The sequence below is a fragment of the Leuresthes tenuis genome, unplaced genomic scaffold (assembly GCF_036924035.1).
Source record: "Leuresthes tenuis unplaced genomic scaffold, fLeuTen1.0.hap1 SCAF_1, whole genome shotgun sequence".
Lineage (NCBI taxonomy): Eukaryota > Metazoa > Chordata > Actinopteri > Atheriniformes > Atherinopsidae > Leuresthes > Leuresthes tenuis.
In genome coordinates, this window is record NW_027325355.1 from 29,299,719 (window position 1) to 29,320,405 (window position 20,687).

At 50.9% G+C, this 20,687-nt stretch overlaps 1 protein-coding gene across 1 annotated transcript; it reads left to right on the forward strand.

The window, feature by feature from the left end:
- The first annotated feature begins 459 nt into the window (after positions 1 to 459).
- Positions 460 to 14,237, forward strand: rpgrb (retinitis pigmentosa GTPase regulator b). Its single transcript, XM_072378007.1, has 14 exons — positions 460 to 567; positions 1,808 to 1,933; positions 5,329 to 5,421; positions 5,711 to 5,773; positions 5,844 to 6,002; positions 6,464 to 6,613; positions 8,329 to 8,487; positions 8,728 to 8,883; positions 8,958 to 9,082; positions 9,783 to 9,974; positions 10,056 to 10,239; positions 10,471 to 10,565; positions 10,668 to 10,727; positions 11,671 to 14,237. The coding sequence occupies exons 1-14, from the start codon at positions 537 to 539 to the stop codon at positions 14,134 to 14,136; spliced, it is 4,059 nt and encodes a 1,352-aa protein (XP_072234108.1). The 5' UTR covers positions 460 to 536; the 3' UTR covers positions 14,137 to 14,237.
- The last annotated feature ends 6,450 nt before the right edge of the window (positions 14,238 to 20,687 follow it).

Consider the following 20,687-nt stretch of genomic DNA (forward strand, 5'->3'; position numbering starts at 1 on the left):
TTGTCTTTGATTACTAACTGAACAATGATTTTACCTCAACGTGTTGTTAAATGTTCATTTGTGCAGAGGCTGAACCTGTTTTATTTTGTTGTGTATTAATTAATATGTTTGTACAGTTTTACACAACTTTCACTGGTTCATTTCTTGCTGGGATGGGTGCCTGGTGGGACTGAGAGGTCCCCTAGAGTCAGTTTTTCCTTGGGACCCCTAAAATTCCCTGGTATTCCCTAAACCAGTCTTAGTTACAACTGAGCTGTAATTTTCAATTCATAAAACATCTCCAAATGTCATTGTAAATGCTCGTTTCTTTATCAAAAACCTTGTGCTTCTTCAGCTTAAATCGGTTAGTTAAATTGTTAACCTGCAAGTGGCTGTTTCAGCTGATTCAAAGAAATATGCACTGTCCCTTTAAGGGTCACGTGACCGGCGCCGTAGCCTAGGAGACGTTTTGTTTACATCCGGGTTGTTTCTGTGGGAAACAGAGGGGCACCAATACGCCCTCAACATCGAGCAAAGCGGATTAAAGTCCCGCAGAAATGGCAGGGGAGACTGAGGACGAAATACCGGGTAAATATACGTGATTATATTCTGATTTTATTTCTGTGCTTTTTAATAACGGAGCGTGTTTGTTAGCTTCTTTAGCTTCTGTCGCCGTCCGGTTAATTAACGGTGCAGCGAGTTCATTTTAGCTTTAGCTTGTTAGCTAATGGAAGATAAACATTTAAACACGGACTTTCTCCGCTGAAACCTGTCTGATATCTTTCCGTTCTGCTTCTTTCAGTCTCACAAATGCTTTAAATGACCAGTTCTTGTTCATTTTTCTCCGTCTCCAGTGTCTCATCATTATGAAGCACTTGACAACTTAAAAGTTATTAAATATTGGTCTTATTAGCTCTCATATGCTGGTGTTAGCTTTTAATCTGGTGATTTAATTAGCATACACCCAGCACTGAATCATTTCCATCGCATATAAACTGCTTGCGTTGTGTGTGATGCATTTTTTTAAACCAGTTTAAACCATGAAACTAAATGAAAAGAGAAAACAAACATGTTAAAACATTCAAATTAACATAAAAGCAATTAAAAAAAAACATTGGAACTCTTCATAGCTAACATTGTAAACCAGATTAGCTGAGAAAACGGCGTCCTGCTACTGAAATTGTGCTTGTATAACCCCAATTAAAGAAAAAAGAGTTGTGACGCTGCATAAAATGTTAATAAAAGCAGAAAATCTCCTGGAAGCAGGATTTTATTCACAATAGACGGAGTGGGAAATGATGATATTTATCATGAAACAGTAAAATGTCTCTACATTTGGCATGCTGTCTTTACTCTACTGTGAATAAAATATTGATTTATGAGATTATCACTGCTCTCTATTTTAATTTACATTTTACGCATCGTCCCAACTTTTTTGGAATCAAGTTTGTAATTAGTATTTTTATTAGATTTGACTCATTCTGTGATGTTTTCTGGGACCAACTGCACGACACGGCTTCAAATAATCCTTTTTATGGTTTATATATTTTCCACCAAACTTAAAATATGTTTGTTTTTGCAGCCGAACCTTCTTTTTCTTCCCTTTGTTGCCTGTGTGACCCTCACTAAGCTGTGTTTCATGTTTATCCCTTAAATCTGACTAGATTATATTCTTTTACACTTCTCTTGGAGGCTATTCCTGAAAATACAGAGCTGCCTTAATTCTCTCTTGGTGAGAACCCACCCAGATGTGCTTGAGTTAATTTGAGGCGGTGCGTGCACACTCGGCGATATCGGTGCCTGAATGATTTGTGTGCTTTTCTTCCAGAATCGGGGGCAGTTTTCACCTTTGGAAAGAGCAAGTTTGCAGACAACATCCCCAGCAAATTCTGGTTTAAAAACGACGTCCCTCGCAAAATAGCTTGTGGGGACGAGCACACGGCACTGATAACAGGTAGGAGCGTCACATGCTTACATTCAGTTTATTAGGCTTTTAACTAAAAAGAAACGACCTTGAATAGGTGTAAAGAAAGATGGAAACGAGCTTCCGATGCTTTAAAAGTTCTGTCTAATGTTTTATTTGGTGAAGAAAAACCCCGAGTGACCCCTTAGAAAACTGGACACCTCGGTCTGATGCTGTGTTGTGTTCAGGTGCAGCAGCTTTATTTCCTGTGCACACGTGCACAGTGTGCATGGAGTTAGCTCTCTACATGTTTCCAGGCTGAAGCAACACAAGCTGTGCGTCTCAGCATTTATGTGGACTGTGAAAAGCAGCTTGAATGATTGGACAGAGCAGGTCAGACTTTGTTTTTGAATGCTTTTTTATTGGATTCTTTTGAACGGATGCATGAACTCTGCTTATTCTTGAGTGTGCGATCTGGCAGGTGTGCCTCCCACTTTTGTGTGACTGTGAATATATTCTGACTTTCTGCTGGAGAAAACAAACACACGAGCAGTGACCATATCTGATATGTTCACCGCCGGCGTGCTTGCTGTCTGCTGAGGTTGTGTTGAAAGCTTTTGGTGCCTGAACTCTGAGGACTGGTTGGAAACAACTGTTTTCCCCTCGTTTCCAGCCGGTGATAATGTGAATTTAACAGATATCTGCAGCTATATTCAGACCCAGATGGCGGGAGACGCGGCAGCAGATGGATGTTCCAGCTAATCGGAGGACTTTCTGCAGAAGAATGAAAACATCCTGCTGACCCACCTTCTCCACTTGGGCTTTTTCTTCATGGTTAACTCTTGCTCTGTCATTAGAAGTGCACTTTGGGATTCTTTGTAATTGCTTCTCAGCAGCTCCACCTTTAACATGAGCATCTCGATTTCCGCCTGCTGTGTCAGGAGCTGCGTTCTTTGCTCTTCCCACAGTTCATTTGCGGCGGCCTTTATCACGTCCTGCAGCTCGCTGACTTTGCAGCGGACTGCGTTTTCCTCCGGTGCGTTTTGAGACTCCTCCTTTTCAACAACACGGTCAGTCCCGATCTCATCCATGTGGATCTGAAGATCCTCTTTGCTTGGGTAACATCTGTTCTTCTTGTTGCTGCTTGGTCCAAAGTTCTGGGAGCAGCTCGACCTGCTTTCTGTGACGCTCTCCGTGACCTCGGCCCCTGCCGCCTGCAGCTTGGAAGCCAAATCCCTGTTTATGCTGCGCTCCAGACTCAGTTTGACGACAGAGGCGATCTGATCGGTCTCAATCTGATGTTGCAGATGATGGATCTCCTCCAGAGCCCTCAGCTGCCTGCTGCGATAATCCTCCAACTGCATCTTGAGATCCTTGATGATTTTCTGTTGTGCAAGCAGGCTCTCATCATTGTAACACAGCTGCGTTTTAGCTTCATATATCATCAGTTTGAGGTCCTCAATGTTTTCCCTCCTGCTGCGTTTGTCAGCTTGTGTTTGTCTCCCGTTGAGAAAGTCGATGGCAGCGCACATCGCGTCCAGGTCTCTTTTGAGTTTGTCTTTTGTTTTATGGGTCGATCCAACGATGAGTTGCAGCTTGGCTTTTGTGATCGACTTTAAAAGGGACATCTCCCATTTGTCAATGTAGACCTCCACGCGGGGGTCCAAACTGCTGTTGTCCCCTGAAGCCATCCTCTTTTCCTTTTTGCTTCTCTTTGCGTGTGCTCGACGTTGTGCATTAAATGTGAAAACCCCTTTACTCTGCATCGTGTCCTCAGAACAGAGCGGGGACCATCTATATGACTGAAGCACCTTCTATTCTAAGGTTCTGTGGGGCCAAGTTAGAGAAATTCTGTGACATCGGAGCCTTTATGACGTCATCAACTGAGTGTGCTTTTGATCCGTGGTTACCGCGGTAACCGGGGTGTGTCACACGCCTAAATTCCATGCAGGCTGAGGAGCTGCAGAAGGTGACTTTCTGTATGAGTGTTGAATACCGATCTGTGCTGCCTCAGGTGGTTTAACTTGTGATCATCCTCCTCTAAGTAGCTGAATCTGCTGCAGGAAGGATGTAAATATTCCTTCAGTCCCAGGGTTTCAGAGGTCAGGATGTGATATTCATAAGAAATAATCTACCCCTGACCAGGTGTTAAACTGAGGTCAATCCAGCCTCAGTTAGTCCTTCTGGTGCTGAGCTGAACTTTTTAAACAGAAAGTAAAAAAAGAAGATCTCTTATCCTAAAGTTGTCACATTCAGGCCTTAAATCTGGATGATTTTCACTGGTTTGCTGAGAGAGTTTTTCTAAAAACACAGCAGCACCGACTCTTTGCCTTGTTTGGGGCAGATGGTGGAGTTATGGAGCCCAACCGGACCGGCAGCAGTGTTGTGATCGCCATAGTTTGTGTAGCGTCATGTAAATGGTAAACGGTCCCTGTTCAGCACTTTTCTGGTCCAGATGAGCCCTCGAAGAGCTTTCACACTACATGCCACATGTGGGTCATTTGAGAAAGAACCCACAACAACACCTGAACTGGTGGAAATAATAAAAACTGGGGTTTGCTCAGTCAGAAAAGTTCAGCACTGTTGGGTCCACTCTGAAAGATCCAGGTTCTGTACCACCCTGTGCTGTGAGTAGGGGATAAATCCGCCTGGTTCTGTATTTAGCACCTGGTTCCTGATGGGATGCATCACTGGAGCTGCTGATCTTATTCCAACAGAACACAGGAACTTGATGATTTTACTTTTTCCGTTTCAAAATGCTCCACATTCCACTCGCTCCTTTTGCTCTTTGGGCATTTTGGTCACACAGTGTCCAACAAATATCTGTAAAACTGATCGGTCTGACCACAGCACACGCTTCCACCGTGCGATGGTCCCCCACAGATGACCCCGAGCCCAGAGAAGGGGACTCAGTAATCCCTTTTCCATGTGGTTCTGTCAGCTGCTGATTTTCAGGTGAATGTAGGAATCACAGCTTTGTTATTATGTGTTGTTATTAAAATGCTGCAGCTCCTCACAAGAAGAAATCACTTTGTGATTGGGTGAAATGGGCCGTGATGTCACAGCAGCAGATTTAATCCCTCAGATTAGGAGGGAAGAATCCCAGGAGGGCCTTTTGTTGCACCCATATGAGCGTTTGCTTGGCCTTCAGGCCCTGAGGCAGGTGTGATCATTAAGCACACGCTGCTGTGCTGCAGCCCGGCTGAAGGTCGTGTTCAAACTCCACTGCTGCAGCTGAAGGAAATACAGCTCAGAGCAGCGGGATGAATGATTTACTTCAGAGTTATTCCACAGAAGCTCTGCAGACTCCAGCATGATCCCATCAAACTGGGAGCAGCAGATTCGGTGCTCATTAGTGAAGAGTCAGAAGAAATGTTATCGACACTGAAAAGCTGAACTGTTATTTCTGGTTTGATTCAGCTGTATCTTTATCTTTGTCTTCACAGAAAACGGGAAGCTCTTCATGTTTGGCAGCAACAACTGGGGCCAGCTGGGCCTGGGCTCCAAACTGACAGTGAACAAGCCCACTTGTGTCAAAGGTGGGTCTTTAGATGTCCCATCCTCACTGTTTGAGTGCAGAAAGGTAGTGAGTGGGTGGGCGCTGACAGCTGATTGAAGACAGAATAAATCTGGGATTACAGCGTGAACAAATGGAGGGTCCATAATCTGCTTTAATCTGGAGAAACAGACTTTTAGTTTAACATCGTGTGAACATGTGAGGCAGTGGATGGCGTCACAAAACACCGCCAGACAAACCTAAACTAATTCCAACTGAAGACTCAGGAAACATATTTGCAGATATATTAAAGTTTGTTTGTGGTATTTCAGGCCTGAAATCGGAGAAAGTTCAGCTGGTGGCCTGCGGACGGAACCACACGCTCATCTGCACAGGTCAGAATCTGATCCTCAGCCTGCTTTGGATTCACTTCCACATGAGCTCATTCTGCTCCTTCGCTTGCAGCTCAGGGAAAGGTCTACGCCAGCGGCGGGAACAGCGAGGGTCAGCTGGGCCTCGGGGACTTCGAGGAGAGGACGGCTTTCCAGAGGGTCAATTTCTTTGACTCACACGGACCAATCAAAATGCTCGCTGCCGGTTCAAACACCTCCGCTGCGCTAACAGGTGACGTCAGGGCTGCCCGTGGTGGCCTGGGAGCGTCCTTTGGTTTATTTCAAACTCAAAGGGATGTGAATTTGCTTTTAAAAGCTTCAGCATCTCATAAAAATGTAGATAATTCTAAGTTTTTTAATTAGATGTAAGTTTAAACTGATCAACCTGAACTGATTGTTTTCAGTGAACTTTTTCACTTTTGGTGGTAAATTAGCTTTAAATAAGAAAGTTTTAAATAGATTAAACAGGTTCATTTATTTATTTTTAATGAAGTTTAAATGTTAGATACAATTCATGTACTTTTATTTATATTTAAAAACTAGGAAATGTGGTAATTAAGCAAAACTCATGTTTTACATAAAGCAAAGAAACACATTAGAGAAGAAAATGAAGAGCTAACAAAAAGAATAAGTTCTGAAGTGAATTGAAGACGATGTGAATGATGCTGTTGTTCATTGGTGTGTTTGCTGCAGCGAGCGGTAAACTGTTCATGTGGGGCGACAACACCGAGGGTCAGATCGGGTCGGGGAAGGAGAACCAGGCCTCCTCACCTCAGGAAGTCAGCGTGGGACGGCCCATCAGCTGGGTGTCCTGTGGGTACTACCACTCTGCTTTAGTGACGGGTGAGCCGACATACAGCCGGAAACACAGCCGGAAACACAGCCGACATACAGCTGCAAACACAGCCGACATACAGCCGGAAACACAGCTGACATACAGCCGGAAACACAGCCGACATACAGCCGGAAACTCAGCCGACATACAGCCGGAAACTCAGCCGACATACATCCGCAAACACAGCCGACATACAGCCGGAAACTCAGCCGACATACATCCGCAAACACAGCCGACATACAGCCGCAAACACAGCCGACATACAGCCGCAAACACAGCCGACACACAGCCGGAAACTCAGCCGACATACATCCGCAAACACAGCCGACATACAGCCGGAAACTCAGCCGACATACATCCGCAAACACAGCCGACATACAGCCGCAAACACAGCCGACATACAGCCGGAAACTCAGCCGACATACAGCCGCAAACACAGCCGACATACAGCCGCAAACACAGCCGACATACAGCCGGAAACTCAGCCGACATACAGCTGCAAACACAGCCGGAAACACAGCCGACACACAGCTGCAAACACAGCCGACACACAGCCGGAAACACAGCCGACACACAGCTGCAAACACAGCCGACATACAGCCGGAAACTCAGCCGACATACAGCTGCAAACACAGCCGACATACAGCCGCAAACACAGCCGACATACAGCCGGAAACACAGCTGACATACAGCCGGAAACACAGCCGACATACAGCCGGAAACTCAGCCGACATACATCCGCAAACACAGCCGACATACAGCCGCAAACACAGCCGACATACAGCCGGAAACTCAGCCGACATACAGCCGCAAACACAGCCGACATACAGCCGCAAACACAGCCGACATACAGCCGGAAACTCAGCCGACATACAGCCGCAAACACAGCCGACATACAGCCGCAAACACAGCCGACATACAGCCGGAAACTCAGCCGACATACATCCGCAAACACAGCCGACATACAGCCGCAAACACAGCCGACATACAGCCGGAAACTCAGCCGACATACATCCGCAAACACAGCCGACATACAGCCGCAAACACAGCCGACATACAGCCGCAAACACAGCCGACACACAGCCGGAAACTCAGCCGACATACATCCGCAAACACAGCCGACATACAGCCGGAAACTCAGCCGACATACATCCGCAAACACAGCCGACATACAGCCGCAAACACAGCCGACATACAGCCGCAAACACAGCCGACATACAGCCGGAAACTCAGCCGACATACAGCCGCAAACACAGCCGACATACAGCCGCAAACACAGCCGGAAACACAGCCGGAAACACAGCCGGAAACTCAGCCGACATACAGCCGGAAACACATCCGCAAACACAGCCGGAAACACAGCCACAAAAACGGCCGCAAACAGGGAGGCCTTGGAGGTAGCGGCAGTCTAATGTGGAAAACCAACAACTTGAGTTTTCACTCGTCTTCACTTTGGACAGAGTGAGCAAAGTCTGCATCTGTGTTTAGGATTTTATTTTTTATAATCGTCACCTTCGGTGCAGAAATGTGTAAAATGTTCAGTCATCGTGTAACGAACATAAGCAGCGACTCGCAACAGAACAAGCGAACCAGCCCTGGAGCTCCAGCAGAAATGTGAGAAGTCCTGCTCGTTAAAGGCTGAAATGTTGTTGAACTTCACTTCGATGAAATGCTGCTCGTGTTCAGGCATCTCAGTTTATCCTCAGTTTATTCTGTGTCTCAGTGGACGGCGCTCTGTACACATTTGGCGAGCGGGACAGCGGTAAACTGGGTCTGGGCACCGAGCAGCTGTCTGGACATCGAGCGCCTCAGCGGGTGAAGAGCATCAAGGAGCCGGTGCGGCAGGTGGCGTGCGGGGGCGGGCACACGGTGGCGCTTACAGGTAAACCACGAACACAACATCTGAGTGATTCACGTGATGAGAACGTAGTTTTGTCCCTCAGTCCTGGTGCAAGCGACAGGTTTAGATTTAGGCTTTTCTTGACTTTGCTCAGGTGCAACTCCCAGGTAAAGAAAGTTGATTCTGTGTAAACTGCAGAAACTTTCCCATTAAATAAACAATCTGTTAAAAACTGCGTGGCAGCTTTGCTTTTTGCTGATCCTCGGCCTTCTTCTCTTTCAGAGGAGGACGTGTTCACGTTCGGACTCGGCCAGTTCGGGCAGCTCGGTCACGGGACGTTCATATTCGAGTCCCGCCTGCCGCGTTTAGTCGAGCACTTCAAGAAGGGGCGAGTGTGTCGGGTGTCCTGTGGGGAGAACCACACGGCTGTCATCACAGGTGAGCACCACCTGCTTTACACCGCTGCTGCCCCCCCACCGCTGTGATGACTGAAAACCTGAATCTCTCCTCAGAGGGCGGCTTGCTCTACACGTTTGGAGACGGCAGACACGGTAAACTGGGCCTGGGAGAAGAGAACTTCACCAACCAGTTTAAGCCGACGCTATGTCCGCGATTCCTGAAGTACGACGTTCAGGCAGTAGGTGTTTCTCACATTCACCGTGTTCTCTTCATCATTGTTGTTCTGGGATTCAGCGGAAGTTTGTGGATTTGGTTCCTCAGGTTTCTGTATTTATCAGACGCTTTTATCCAAAGCGACTTACAAATGAAGATATAACAGCTTTATAAAAAGCTAACAATAAGCTCCATAGAAGGAACCCAGGAGTCCGACTCTGTCAGAGGGGACAGAGTAGAGATAGGGTGCAGGCATAAAAGGAAGAGCAGAAAGATAAAGTGCAGAGATAGAGGGGGGAGGGAAGTACAAGGTAAGTGCTGGGATAGGAGATGCTCTCTGAAGAGCTGGGTTTTCAGGAGCTTCTTGAAGATAGACAGGGACGCCCCTGTTCTGGTAGCGCTCGGTAGGTCATTCCACCATCGTGGGACGACACATGAACAGAGTTTGGATTGTCTTAGGCGTGGTGTAGGAGCTGCTAGACGACAATCCTGGGACCAACGGAGGGACCCAGTTGGGACAGAAGCCTTTGCAAGAGCATTCAAGTAGATGGAGCCGTTCCATTCAGCTCTTTGTAGCTAACATCAGGGACTTGGATCTGATGCTAAGGGCAGCCAGAGGAGCTCAATGAACAGAGGGGGGGCGTGTTCTTTTAGGCTGATTCTGGACCATCTGCAGAGGTTTCGAATGTTGCTGCCGTCATTTAAATGTTTTTCTCTGTGTCAAGACGACATGTGGCGGCTGTCACATGGTGGTGTTGGCTCGGCCGCGGGATCCAGCCTGCGCTGACGTGACTCTGGAGGACGACGACGTGACGGAGGACTTCCTGGAGAAACCCTTGGTGGAGCTGCTGGGCAGCACAAACGACTCCTCCGCCCTGCAGAGGAGCCTCTCTGCCCGGGTTCGGAGGAGGGAGAGGGTGGGTGCTGCCACTGAACGCGCTTCTCCTTAATCCAGTTACGGGCTGATAAAAGTTGTTCACCCCTTCGCTCCCCTGCAGGAGCGATCTCCAGACCAGTTTGGCGCCATGTTCCGCACGCTGCCTGCCATGACGCCCGGCTTTCTCCAGCCACCACTTCCTGTGTCCAGCCAGACCATCCCACCCAGACTGCCTCCACCTGAGCTGAGCCACAGAAAGGTGCTGAACGGCACTCACCAACACGAGAGCGGAGGGTCACTCCAGGGTACCTACCTCACCTCCGCCTCCTCCTGTTCTCTGACGGAGAAGCAGATCTGTGTTTTTAAATGTCTTTTGCCACTCAGTCTGTCAGGAGGTTTGCTGTAGCTGCAGCTGTGAAGAAATCCTGTTTTTTCCCACCAGTCTTCCTTGAATAAGACGTTGAAGCGTTATTTTGCTGTCTTATGAGTTGTCAGCGCAGAGCATGGCGGAGTCATGCTGTCCTGTGTTCTTATAGAGCAGACCGAGGGCGAGGCAGACAGCGTCGTGGAGAGCCTAACTGACTCTGACAGCGTTAGAGGCCTGGGAGAAACCACAGACTTCCTCAACATGGTAAGAGTTCCCCGAGTTACCCCTAAACATTCCTGCTGTGACACATCGAAGTGAGAAAATGCAGATTTTCCAGCTCATTGGCTGTTTTTTCCTTCCTGAAAGACGCATATGATGAAGATGGACCCCAGCGATAAAACACTCGCTCTGTCTCCACTGCAGAAGGTAATTCCCTCTCTGGGCTTCTTTAAATCTGTCAGATCTTTCAGGTGAGGCACTGCAGGAAGTTTGGCCTTTAAATCCAAGTCTTTCCCTCCACTTTTTCTTTTAGCTCCATCAGGATGGTGTCTCAGGTTGTTTTTGGTTTCTTTCTGGTCCAATAAAACATTTTAAAAGTCAGATTTAATTTGTAGTTTCTGGGCGTCCCGATTCCTGAAGACTTACAGTGCAGGATAAGGAACAAAACTCATAATAATGATTAATGAATAAGGCTTTATCCGTTCTGCTGATCTAACCAGGGATGAGCCGCAGTTGGTGAGTGGGACATGTGACCGAGTGGTTAGAAAACGTCACTTTCACATTAAACATTTGAGAGGCTTGAACCATCGCCTCGGCTCTGATCTCAGGGCCCATGTCTGCTCCCACAAACTGGCTTTTCTTTCCTGATTCCCACGGTGACAGTTTCTGCCAACGTGATTGGCTGCCTGAAAAAGCAGGCATGATGTCACCAGCACCCGGTGGTCACCTCTTGAGGTTTTCAGCTCTGTGCACTCAGAGCTCTGTGCACGGTTCAAAGCTTTAATGCGGCAGCATGAGCTCTCTTCTCATTGGAAGAAATTCTAAGAAAAGGTGAGAATGATGCGGACATGGCCCCCCCACTGGGTTAGGGGTGGTGACATCTAAGCAGTAAAATAAGCTCCACCTACCGTTGAACTACGGTGGTTTCGGACAAAACGCTAAATATGAGAAAAGGCCGCTGCAGCTAACATATGTGAGATGAATATAAAGTATTACTTTCTGTAAATCCTCCTGTTTTTTATCTTCAGGGCATCAGAAACAAGCTGACACACCACCCCAATGAATCCTCTTTCTGTATTCTGCATGTCTCTTTTCTTTCTAATGCATGCCTCTTTGTCATCTTCTTCTTGCTTTCCTGCGCCGACGGTAGAGGAAGGGTAAGCATGCAAATGTCAAAGAGCAGAGTGAAGGAAAGGAGGAAAAGCTCTCGAAGCAGAGCAGTTTCTCCTCAGCTTCTCCATCTCGTAAGAGCGACGCTGTCTCTCCTCGCCGGGCGTTGCCCACCGAGCTCCTGAGGAGCAGCAGCACTCGCTCTCTGGCCTCTCGGAGTCCGCAGAGACAGAGGAAGACCAGCCAGAATAAAGAGAATCTGATCATGGCTGTGGAGGAGCTGCAGAGGAGACCCGGTAAAAACAAACCTCCCAGTGTTGACGACATCAGGAAGGTGGCGTCCAAACAGCGTCCCAAAGCAGCTCAGGGCAAACGCCAGCTGACAGGCGTCAGCAGGAAACCAGCAGCAGACTGGAAACAGAGTCCAGAAAGCCGGCCGCCAGTTCCCAGCGTCGGCTCTGAACCTGCGGCGGCTCAAGTTAAGCAGTCTGTGAGGGTGAGAAGCAAACCGACAGTAGTTCAAAGTCACATGGGCTCAGCCGGCTCTGACCAGAGCGACGCCGTGGAGGAGGAGAGTCTCTGTGGGCCGGGTCCAGAGATGAACAGGAGCTCCAAAGCTAAAGAAAATGCTGAGGTGTCCAAAAAATCCAAGAATGAGATGAACAAAAAACATTCTCATGGCACAAAAGAGTCGAAAGAGTCGAACCTGGGCCTCGGTCGGCTCGCTGGGGCGGCTTCACTCGCAGCAGCAGCTTTAATCCACGACATGGCAACAAGGAGCCACTCGAGCTCCCCGGCGCCATCAGAGAGCAGCCGCCACGGCACGAGATCAAGGGGCGACGACCCTGAATCACAAGCTGCAGATTTCAGCAACAAATCCGTGGTCAGCATCAACATCATCCCTGCACCTGAGAGTCCTGAAGAGAGAACAAGTCGGGACGAAAAGGACACGAGTCTGGATGAAAGTGAGGAGCTCACAGACTCTGCTGCAGCCGAGGGTGAAGAGGAGGAGGAGCAGGAGGAGGAGGAGGAGGAGGAGGAGCAGGAGGAGCAGGAGGAGGAGGAGGAGCAGGAGGAGGAGGAGGATGCTAGTCACAGTACGACTAAAGCAACAGAAGAAGAAGAGAGCGACACTCTTCAACCAGAAGATGAGTCTCAAACTGATGAAGATGAGGAGCAAAGCAGGGGAAAAGACAGAGATGAGAGTAGTGCTGAGGAAGATGAGGAGGAGGAGGAGGAGGAGGAGACTGCAAGTGGGGCGACAGAGAGTGAAAATGATACAGAAGGAAAAGAAAGCAAGTATGGAGATGTGGAGGGGGAGGAGGAGGAGGAGGAGGAGGAGGAAGGGTCGGGTCAGGAGACGGAGAGCAAAGAAGAGGAGACTGAAAACGAGGAGGAGCAGGATGAGGAAGAAGAGGGAGATTCAGAGAGCAAGGGTGAGGAAGAAGAGGGAGAGTCAGAGAGCAAGGGTGAGGAAGAAGAGGGAGATTCAGAGAGCAAGGGTGAGGAAGAAGAGGAAGATTCAGAGAGCAAGGGTGAGGAAGAAGAGGGAGAGTCAGAGAGCAAGGGTGAGGAAGAAGAGGGAGAGTCAGAGAGCAAGGATGAGGAAGAAGAGGGAGAGTCAGAGAGCAAGGATGAGGAAGAAGAGGGAGATTCAGAGAGCAAGGGTGAGGAAGAAGAGGAAGATTCAGAGAGCAGGGGTGAGGAAGAAGAGGGAGATTCAGAGAGCAAGGGTGAGGAAGAAGAGGGAGAGTCAGAGAGCAGGGGTGAGGAAGAAGAGGGAGATTCAGAGAGCAAGGGTGAGGAAGAAGAGGGAGATGAAAGTGAGACTTTGAAGTCTTCAGAGGAGAAAGAAGAGAGTGAAACAGAAGAAGAGGAGGAAGAAGAGGAGGAAGAAGAGGCTGGAAAAGAGAGTAGTGCTGAGGAGGAAGAAGAGGGGGGAAGTAGTGAGGAAGAGGAGAGTGAAAATGAGGAGGAAGAAGAGGAAGAAGCCGTGGATGAAGAAAGCGAAGAAAAAGAGGAGGAGGAAGAAAGTGAAGTGGAAAAGGAAGAAGAGGAGGAGGAAGAAGAAAGTGAAGAGGAGGAAGAAAATGTGGAGGAAAAGGAAGAAGAAGAAAGCAACAATGAACAAGAGGAAGAAGAGGACAAATATGAGAATGAAGAGGAGGAGGAGGAAGAGGAGAAAGAAGAGGAAGAGGAGGAGGAAGAGGAAGAGGAGGAAGAAGAGGAAGAGGAGGAGGAAGAAGAGGAGAAAGAAGCGGAAGAGGAGGAGGAAGAGGAGAAAGAAGAGGAAGAGGAGGGGGAAGAAGAAGAGGAGGAGGAGGAGAAAGAAGAGGAGGAGGAGGAAGAGGAGGTTGTGAAAAAGAAAAAGTCTTCAGAAGCAAAAAGTCGGGGTGTTAAATCCGCAGCTGGAGACAAACGAAGGTCAGGAGGTAAAGGTGCGGCGGCAGGTGAGGAAGAGGAGTTCTGGGGCGATGTTTTACCCCGATACCTCAACCTGAAATAACCCATCAGCTTTCCTCCGTCCATTCTGACCACGAGCTGCCGCCTCCTTCCACTTTCATGTCTGTTCAGCTTCAGAAGTTCAACTTTTCTGAAGCTGAAGTTTAACTTTTCTGAAGCTGAAGTTTAACTTTTCTGAAGCTGAAGTTTAACTTTTCTGAAGCTGAAGTTTAACTTTTCTGAAGCTGAAGTTTAACTTTTCTGAAGCTGAAGTTTAACTTTTCTGAAGCTGAAGTTTAACTTTTCTGAAGCTGAAGACGTTCCAACTCTTTTATCTGATCCTGGAAAGTCTTTCTCACAGATTTTTACTCGTATATTTGCATTTTTATTTAGATTTTCTACATTTCCAGTCCAAAGGACTGTGGTTCCACCAAAGTTCCCATTTTAAAGGAATTAAACACAAACATGCATCAGTGTTTTATTCACATATTTTGGATATTTTAAAGGTTTTCAATACTTATTATTGTTAATGTCACTTATTACTTCTTTATTTCATTATTTTTTTCATATTCTCTCTGAATTTTGTCTCTTTTTACTCATTTTTGTGCTTCTTTAATCTCCTGCCCAAACTTTTCACACTAAACTCAGTAAACTCAGTTTTATGCTTAAATGCACTTCTTTCCAAGTTTTACCCAAACGTTGAGTCCTGTTTGATCCAAATGTCAGCGGCTGGAGGACCTGCTGCTGTAGTTTCTCAGCCACTGTGCCTTTCTCCTTTCAGTAAGAACTGCTTTGACACATTCATGTTAATCTGTCTTTATTTAAAAACTTCAGCTTTTATTCTTCACACAATCTGCCTTAATTTCGGGCAAATAAAAAGATGGATAGTTTTATCTTAAGTTATTTATATGCAACCTCTTGTTTCCGTTCTTATTTGTGTTTGTAATAAATTATTGTGTTTTATCTCCTTTAAGCTGTTTTTGTGGTTTTTTTCTGTTATTTCTGTTATTATAAAATGTACTTAGAGAAAAGACTCGATATCCTCCCCTGTGTTTCCCCCAGTGTTTCCCCCTGTGTTTCCCCCTGTGTTTCCCCCTGTGTTTCCCCCTGTGTTTCCCCCTGTGTTTCCCCCTGTGTTTCCCCCTGTGTTTCCCCCCTGTTTCCCCCTGTGTTTCCCCCTGTGTTTCCCCTGTGTTTCCCCTGTGTTTCCCCCTGTGTTTCCCCCTGTGTTTCCCCCCGTGTTTCCCCCTGTGTTTCCCCCTGTGTTTCCCCTGTTTCCCCCTGTGTTTCCCCTGTTTCCCCCTGTGTTTCCCCCTGTGTTTCCCCCTGTGTTTCCCCCTGTGTTTCCCCTGTTTCCCCCTGTGTTTCCCCCTGTGTTTCCCCCCGTGTTTCCCCCTGTGTTTCCCCCTGTGTTTCCCCCTGTGTTTCCCCCTGTGTTTCCCCCCTGTTTCCCCCTGTGTTTCCCCCCTGTGTTTCCCCCCTGTGTTTCCCCCCTGTGTTTCCCCCTGTGTTTCCCCCTGTGTTTCCCCCTGTGTTTCCCCCCTGTTTCCCCCCTGTTTCCCCCTGTGTTTCCCCCCTGTGTTTCCCCCCTGTGTTTCCCCCCTGTTTCCCCTGTGTTTCCCCCCTGTGTTTCCCCTGTGTTTCCCCTGTGTTCCCCTGTGTTTCCCCCTGTGTTTCCCCCTGTGTTTCCCCTGTTTCCCCCTGTGTTTCCCCCTGTGTTTCCCCCTGTGTTTCCCCCCGTGTTTCCCCCTGTGTTTCCCCCCTGTTTCCCCCTGTGTTTCCCCTGTGTTTCCCCCTGTGTTTCCCCCTGTGTTTCCCCCTGTGTTTCCCCCTGTGTTTCCCCTGTGTTTCCCCCTGTGTTTCCCCCTGTGTTTCCCCCTGTGTTTCCCCCTGTGTTTCCCCTGTTTCCCCCTGTGTTTCCCCCTGTGTTTCCCCCTGTGTTTCCCCCCTGTTTCCCCCTGTGTTTCCCCCCTGTGTTTCCCCCCTGTTTCCCCCTGTGTTTCCCCTGTGTTTCCCCCCTGTGTTTCCCCTGTGTTTCCCCCTGTGTTTCCCCCCTGTGTTCCCCCCGTGTTTCCCCCTGTGTTTCCCCCTGTGTTTCCCCCTGCGTTTCCCCCTGCGTTTCCCCCTGCGTTTCCCCCCTGTTTCCCCCTGCGTTTCCCCCCGTGTTTCCCCCCTGTGTTTCCCCCCTGTTTCCCCCTGTGTTTCCCCTGTGTTTCCCCCTGTGTTTCCCCCTGTGTTTCCCCCTGTTTCCCCCTGTGTTTCCCCCCTGTGTTTCCCCCCTGTTTCCCCCTGTGTTTCCCCTGTGTTTCCCCCTGTGTTTCCCCCTGTTTCCCCCTGTGTTTCCCCCCGTGTTTCCCCCTGTGTTTCCCCCCTGTTTCCCCCTGTGTTTCCCCCTGTGTTTCCCCCTGTGTTTCCCCCCTGTGTTTCCCCCCTGTTTCCCCCTGTGTTTCCCCCTGTGTTTCCCCCTGTGTTTCCCCCCTGTTTCCCCCTGTGTTTCCCCTGTTTCCCCTGTTTCCCCCCGTGTTTCCCCCCGTGTTTCCCCCCTGTGTTTCCCCCCTGTTTCCCCCTGTGTTTCCCCCCTGTGTTTCCCCTGTGTTTCCCCCTGTGTTTCCCCCCTGTGTTTCCCCCCGTGTTTCCCCCCCTGTTTCCCCCTGTGTTTCCCCCCTGTGTTTCCCCCCTGTTTCCCCTGTGTTTCCCCCCTGTGTTTCCCCTGTGTTTCCCCTGTGTTCCCCTGTGTTTCCCCCTGTGTTTCCCCCTGTGTTTCCCCCTGTGTTTCCCCTGTTTCCCCCTGTGTTTCCCCCTGTGTTTCCCCCTGTGTTTCCCCCCGTGTTTCCCCCCGTGTTTCCCCCTGTGTTTCCCCCTGTGTTTCCCCCTGTGTTTCCCCCCTGTTTCCCCCTGTGTTTCCCCCCTGTGTTTCCCCCCTGTTTCCCCCTGTGTTTCCCCTGTGTTTCCCCTGTGTTTCCCCCCTGTGTTTCCCCCTGTGTTTCCCCTGTGTTCCCCTGTTTCCCCCTGTTTCCCCCTGTGTTCCCCTGTTTCCCCCTGTTTCCCCCTGTGTTTCCCCCTGTGTTTCCCCCTGTGTTTCCCCCTGTGTTTCCCCTGTGTTTCCCCTGTGTTCCCCTGTTTCCCCCCGTGTTTCCCCCCGTGTTTCCCCCTGTGTTTCCCCCCTGTTTCCCCCTGTGTTTCCCCCCTGTGTTTCCCCCCTGTTTCCCCCTGTGTTTCCCCTGTTTCCCCTGTTTCCCCCCGTGTTTCCCCCCGTGTTTCCCCCCGTGTTTCCCCCCGTGTTTCCCCCCGTGTTTCCCCCCGTGTTTCCCCCCCTGTTTCCCCCTGTTTCCCCCTGTGTTTCCCCTGTGTTTCCCCCTGTTTCCCCTGTGTTTCCCCCTGTGTTTCCCCTGTGTTTCCCCCTGTGTTTCCCCTGTGTTTCCCCCTGTGTTTCCCCTGTGTTTCCCCCTGTTTCCCCTGTGTTTCCCCCTGTGTTTCCCCTGTGTTTCCCCCTGTGTTTCCCCCCTGTGTTTCCCCCCGTGTTTCCCCCCGTGTTTCCCCCTGTGTTTCCCCCTGTGTTTCCCCCTGTTTCCCCCCTGTTTCCCCCTGTGTTTCCCCCCTGTGTTTCCCCCCGTGTTTCCCCCCGTGTTTCCCCCTGTGTTTCCCCCTGTGTTTCCCCCTGTGTTTCCCCTGTGTTTCCCCCTGTTTCCCCTGTGTTTCCCCCTGTGTTTCCCCTGTGTTTCCCCCTGTGTTTCCCCCCTGTGTTTCCCCCCGTGTTTCCCCCCGTGTTTCCCCCTGTGTTTCCCCCTGTGTTTCCCCCTGTTTCCCCCTGTGTTTCCCCCCTGTGTTTCCCCCCGTGTTTCCCCCCGTGTTTCCCCCTGTGTTTCCCCCCTGTTTCCCCCTGTGTTTCCCCTGTTTCCCCTGTTTCCCCCTGTGTTTCCCCCTGTGTTTCCCCCTGTGTTTCCCCCCGTGTTTCCCCCTGTGTTTCCCCCCTGTTTCCCCCTGTGTTTCCCCCCTGTGTTTCCCCCCTGTTTCCCCCTGTGTTTCCCCTGTTTCCCCTGTTTCCCCCTGTGTTTCCCCCTGTGTTTCCCCCTGTGTTTCCCCCTGTGTTTCCCCCCGTGTTTCCCCCTGTGTTTCCCCCCTGTTTCCCCCCGTGTTTCCCCCTGTGTTTCCCCCCGTGTTTCCCCCTGTGTTTCCCCCCTGTTTCCCCCTGTGTTTCCCCCCTGTGTTTCCCCCCTGTTTCCCCTGTGTTTCCCCCTGTGTTTCCCCCTGTGTTTCCCCCTGTGTTTCCCCCCGTGTTTCCCCCTGTGTTTCCCCCTGTGTTTCCCCCCTGTGTTTCCCCCTGTGTTTCCCCTGTTTCCCCTGTTTCCCCCCGTGTTTCCCCCCGTGTTTCCCCCCGTGTTTCCCCCCGTGTTTCCCCCCGTGTTTCCCCCTGTGTTTCCCCTGTGTTTCCCCCTGTTTCCCCTGTGTTTCCCCCTGTGTTTCCCCTGTGTTTCCCCTGTGTTTCCCCTTGTGTTTCCCCCTGTGTTTTCCCCTGTGTTTCCCCCGCGTTTCCCCCCTGTTTCCCCCTGCGTTTCCCCCGCGTTTCCCCCCTGTTTCCCCCTGTGTTTCCCCCTGTGTTTCCCCCTGTGTTTCCCCCTGTGTTTCCCCCTGTGTTTCCCCCCTGTTTCCCCCTGTGTTTCCCCCCCGTGTTTCCCCCTGCGTTTCCCCCTGCGTTTCCCCCGCGTTTCCCCCCTGTTTCCCCCCTGTTTCCCCCCTGTGTTTCCCCCTGTGTTTCCCCCTGCGTTTCCCCCCTGTTTCCCCCCTGTTTCCCCCTGTGTTTCCCCCTGCGTTTCCCCCCTGTTTCCCCCCTGTTTCCCCCTGTGTTTCCCCCTGTGTTTCCCCCCGTGTTTCCCCCCTGTGTTTCCCCCCTGTGTTTCCCCCTGTGTTTCCCCCTGTGTTTCCCCCTGCGTTTCCCCCTGCGTTTCCCCCGCGTTTCCCCCCTGTTTCCCCCCTGTTTCCCCCCTGTGTTTCCCCCCTGTGTTTCCCCCCTGTTTCCCCCTGTGTTTCCCCTGTTTCCCCTGTTTCCCCTGTTTCCCCCTGTGTTTCCCCCTGCGTTTCCCCCCTGTTTCCCCCCTGTTTCCCCCTGTGTTTCCCCCTGCGTTTCCCCCCTGTTTCCCCCCTGTGTTTCCCCCTGTGTTTCCCCCTGTGTTTCCCCCTGTGTTTCCCCCTGTGTTTCCCCCCGTGTTTCCCCCTGTGTTTCCCCCCGTGTTTCCCCCCTGTGTTTCCCCCCTGTTTCCCCCCTGTTTCCCCCCTGTGTTTCCCCCTGTGTTTCCCCCTGCGTTTCCCCCCGCGTTTCCCCCCTGTTTCCCCCCTGTTTCCCCCCTGTTTCCCCCCTGTGTTTCCCCCTGTGTTTCCCCCTGCGTTTCCCCCGCGTTTCCCCCCTGTTTCCCCCCTGTTTCCCCCCTGTGTTTCCCCCTGTGTTTCCCCCTGCGTTTCCCCCCTGTTTCCCCCCTGTTTCCCCCTGCGTTTCCCCCTGCGTTTCCCCCGCGTTTCCCCCCTGTTTCCCCCCTGTTTCCCCCCTGTGTTTCCCCCTGTGTTTCCCCCTGCGTTTCCCCCCTGTTTCCCCCCTGTTTCCCCCTGTGTTTCCCCCCGTGTTTCCCCCCTGTGTTTCCCCCCTGTGTTTCCCCCCGTGTTTCCCCCTGTGTTTCCCCCGTGTTTCCCCCTGTTTCCCCCTGTGTTTCCCCCTGTGTTTCCCCCTGTGTTTCCCCCCTGTTTCCCCCTGTGTTTCCCCCCTGTGTTTCCCCCCTGTTTCCCCCGTGTTTCCCCCCTGTGTTTCCCCTGTGTTTCCCCTGTGTTCCCCTGTGTTCCCCTGTGTTTCCCCCTGTGTTTCCCCCTGTGTTTCCCCCTGTGTTTCCCCCTGTGTTTCCCCCTGTGTTTCCCCCTGTGTTTCCCCCTGTGCTTCCCCCCTGTTTCCCCCTGTGTTTCCCCCCTGTGTTTCCCCCCTGTTTCCCCCTGTGTTTCCCCCCTGTTTCCCCCTGTGTTTCCCCCCTGTGTTTCCCCTGTGTTTCCCCCTGTGCTTCCCCCCTGTTTCCCCCTGTGTTTCCCCCCTGTGTTTCCCCCCTGTTTCCCCCTGTGTTTCCCCCCTGTTTCCCCCCTGTTTCCCCCTGTGTTTCCCCCCTGTTTCCCCCTGTGTTTCCCCCCGTGTTTCCCCCTGTGTTTCCCCCCTGTTTCCCCCTGTGTTTCCCCCCGTGTTTCCCCCTGTGTTTCCCCCCTGTTTCCCCCTGTGTTTCCCCCCTGTGTTTCCCCCTGTGTTTCCCCCTGTGTTTCCCCTGTTTCCCCTGTTTCCCCCCGTGTTTCCCCCCGTGTTTCCCCCCGTGTTTCCCCCCGTGTTCCCCCTGTGTTTCCCCCCTGTGTTTCCCCCCTGTTTCCCCCTGTGTTTCCCCTGTTTCCCCTGTTTCCCCCCGTGTTTCCCCCCGTGTTTCCCCCCGTGTTTCCCCCCGTGTTTCCCCCCGTGTTCCCCCCGTGTTTCCCCCCCTGTTTCCCCCTGTTTTTCCCCTGTGTTTCCCCCTGTTTCCCCTGTGTTTCCCCCTGTGTTTCCCCTGTGTTTCCCCCTGTGTTTCCCCTGTGTTTCCCCCTGTGTTTCCCCTGTGTTTC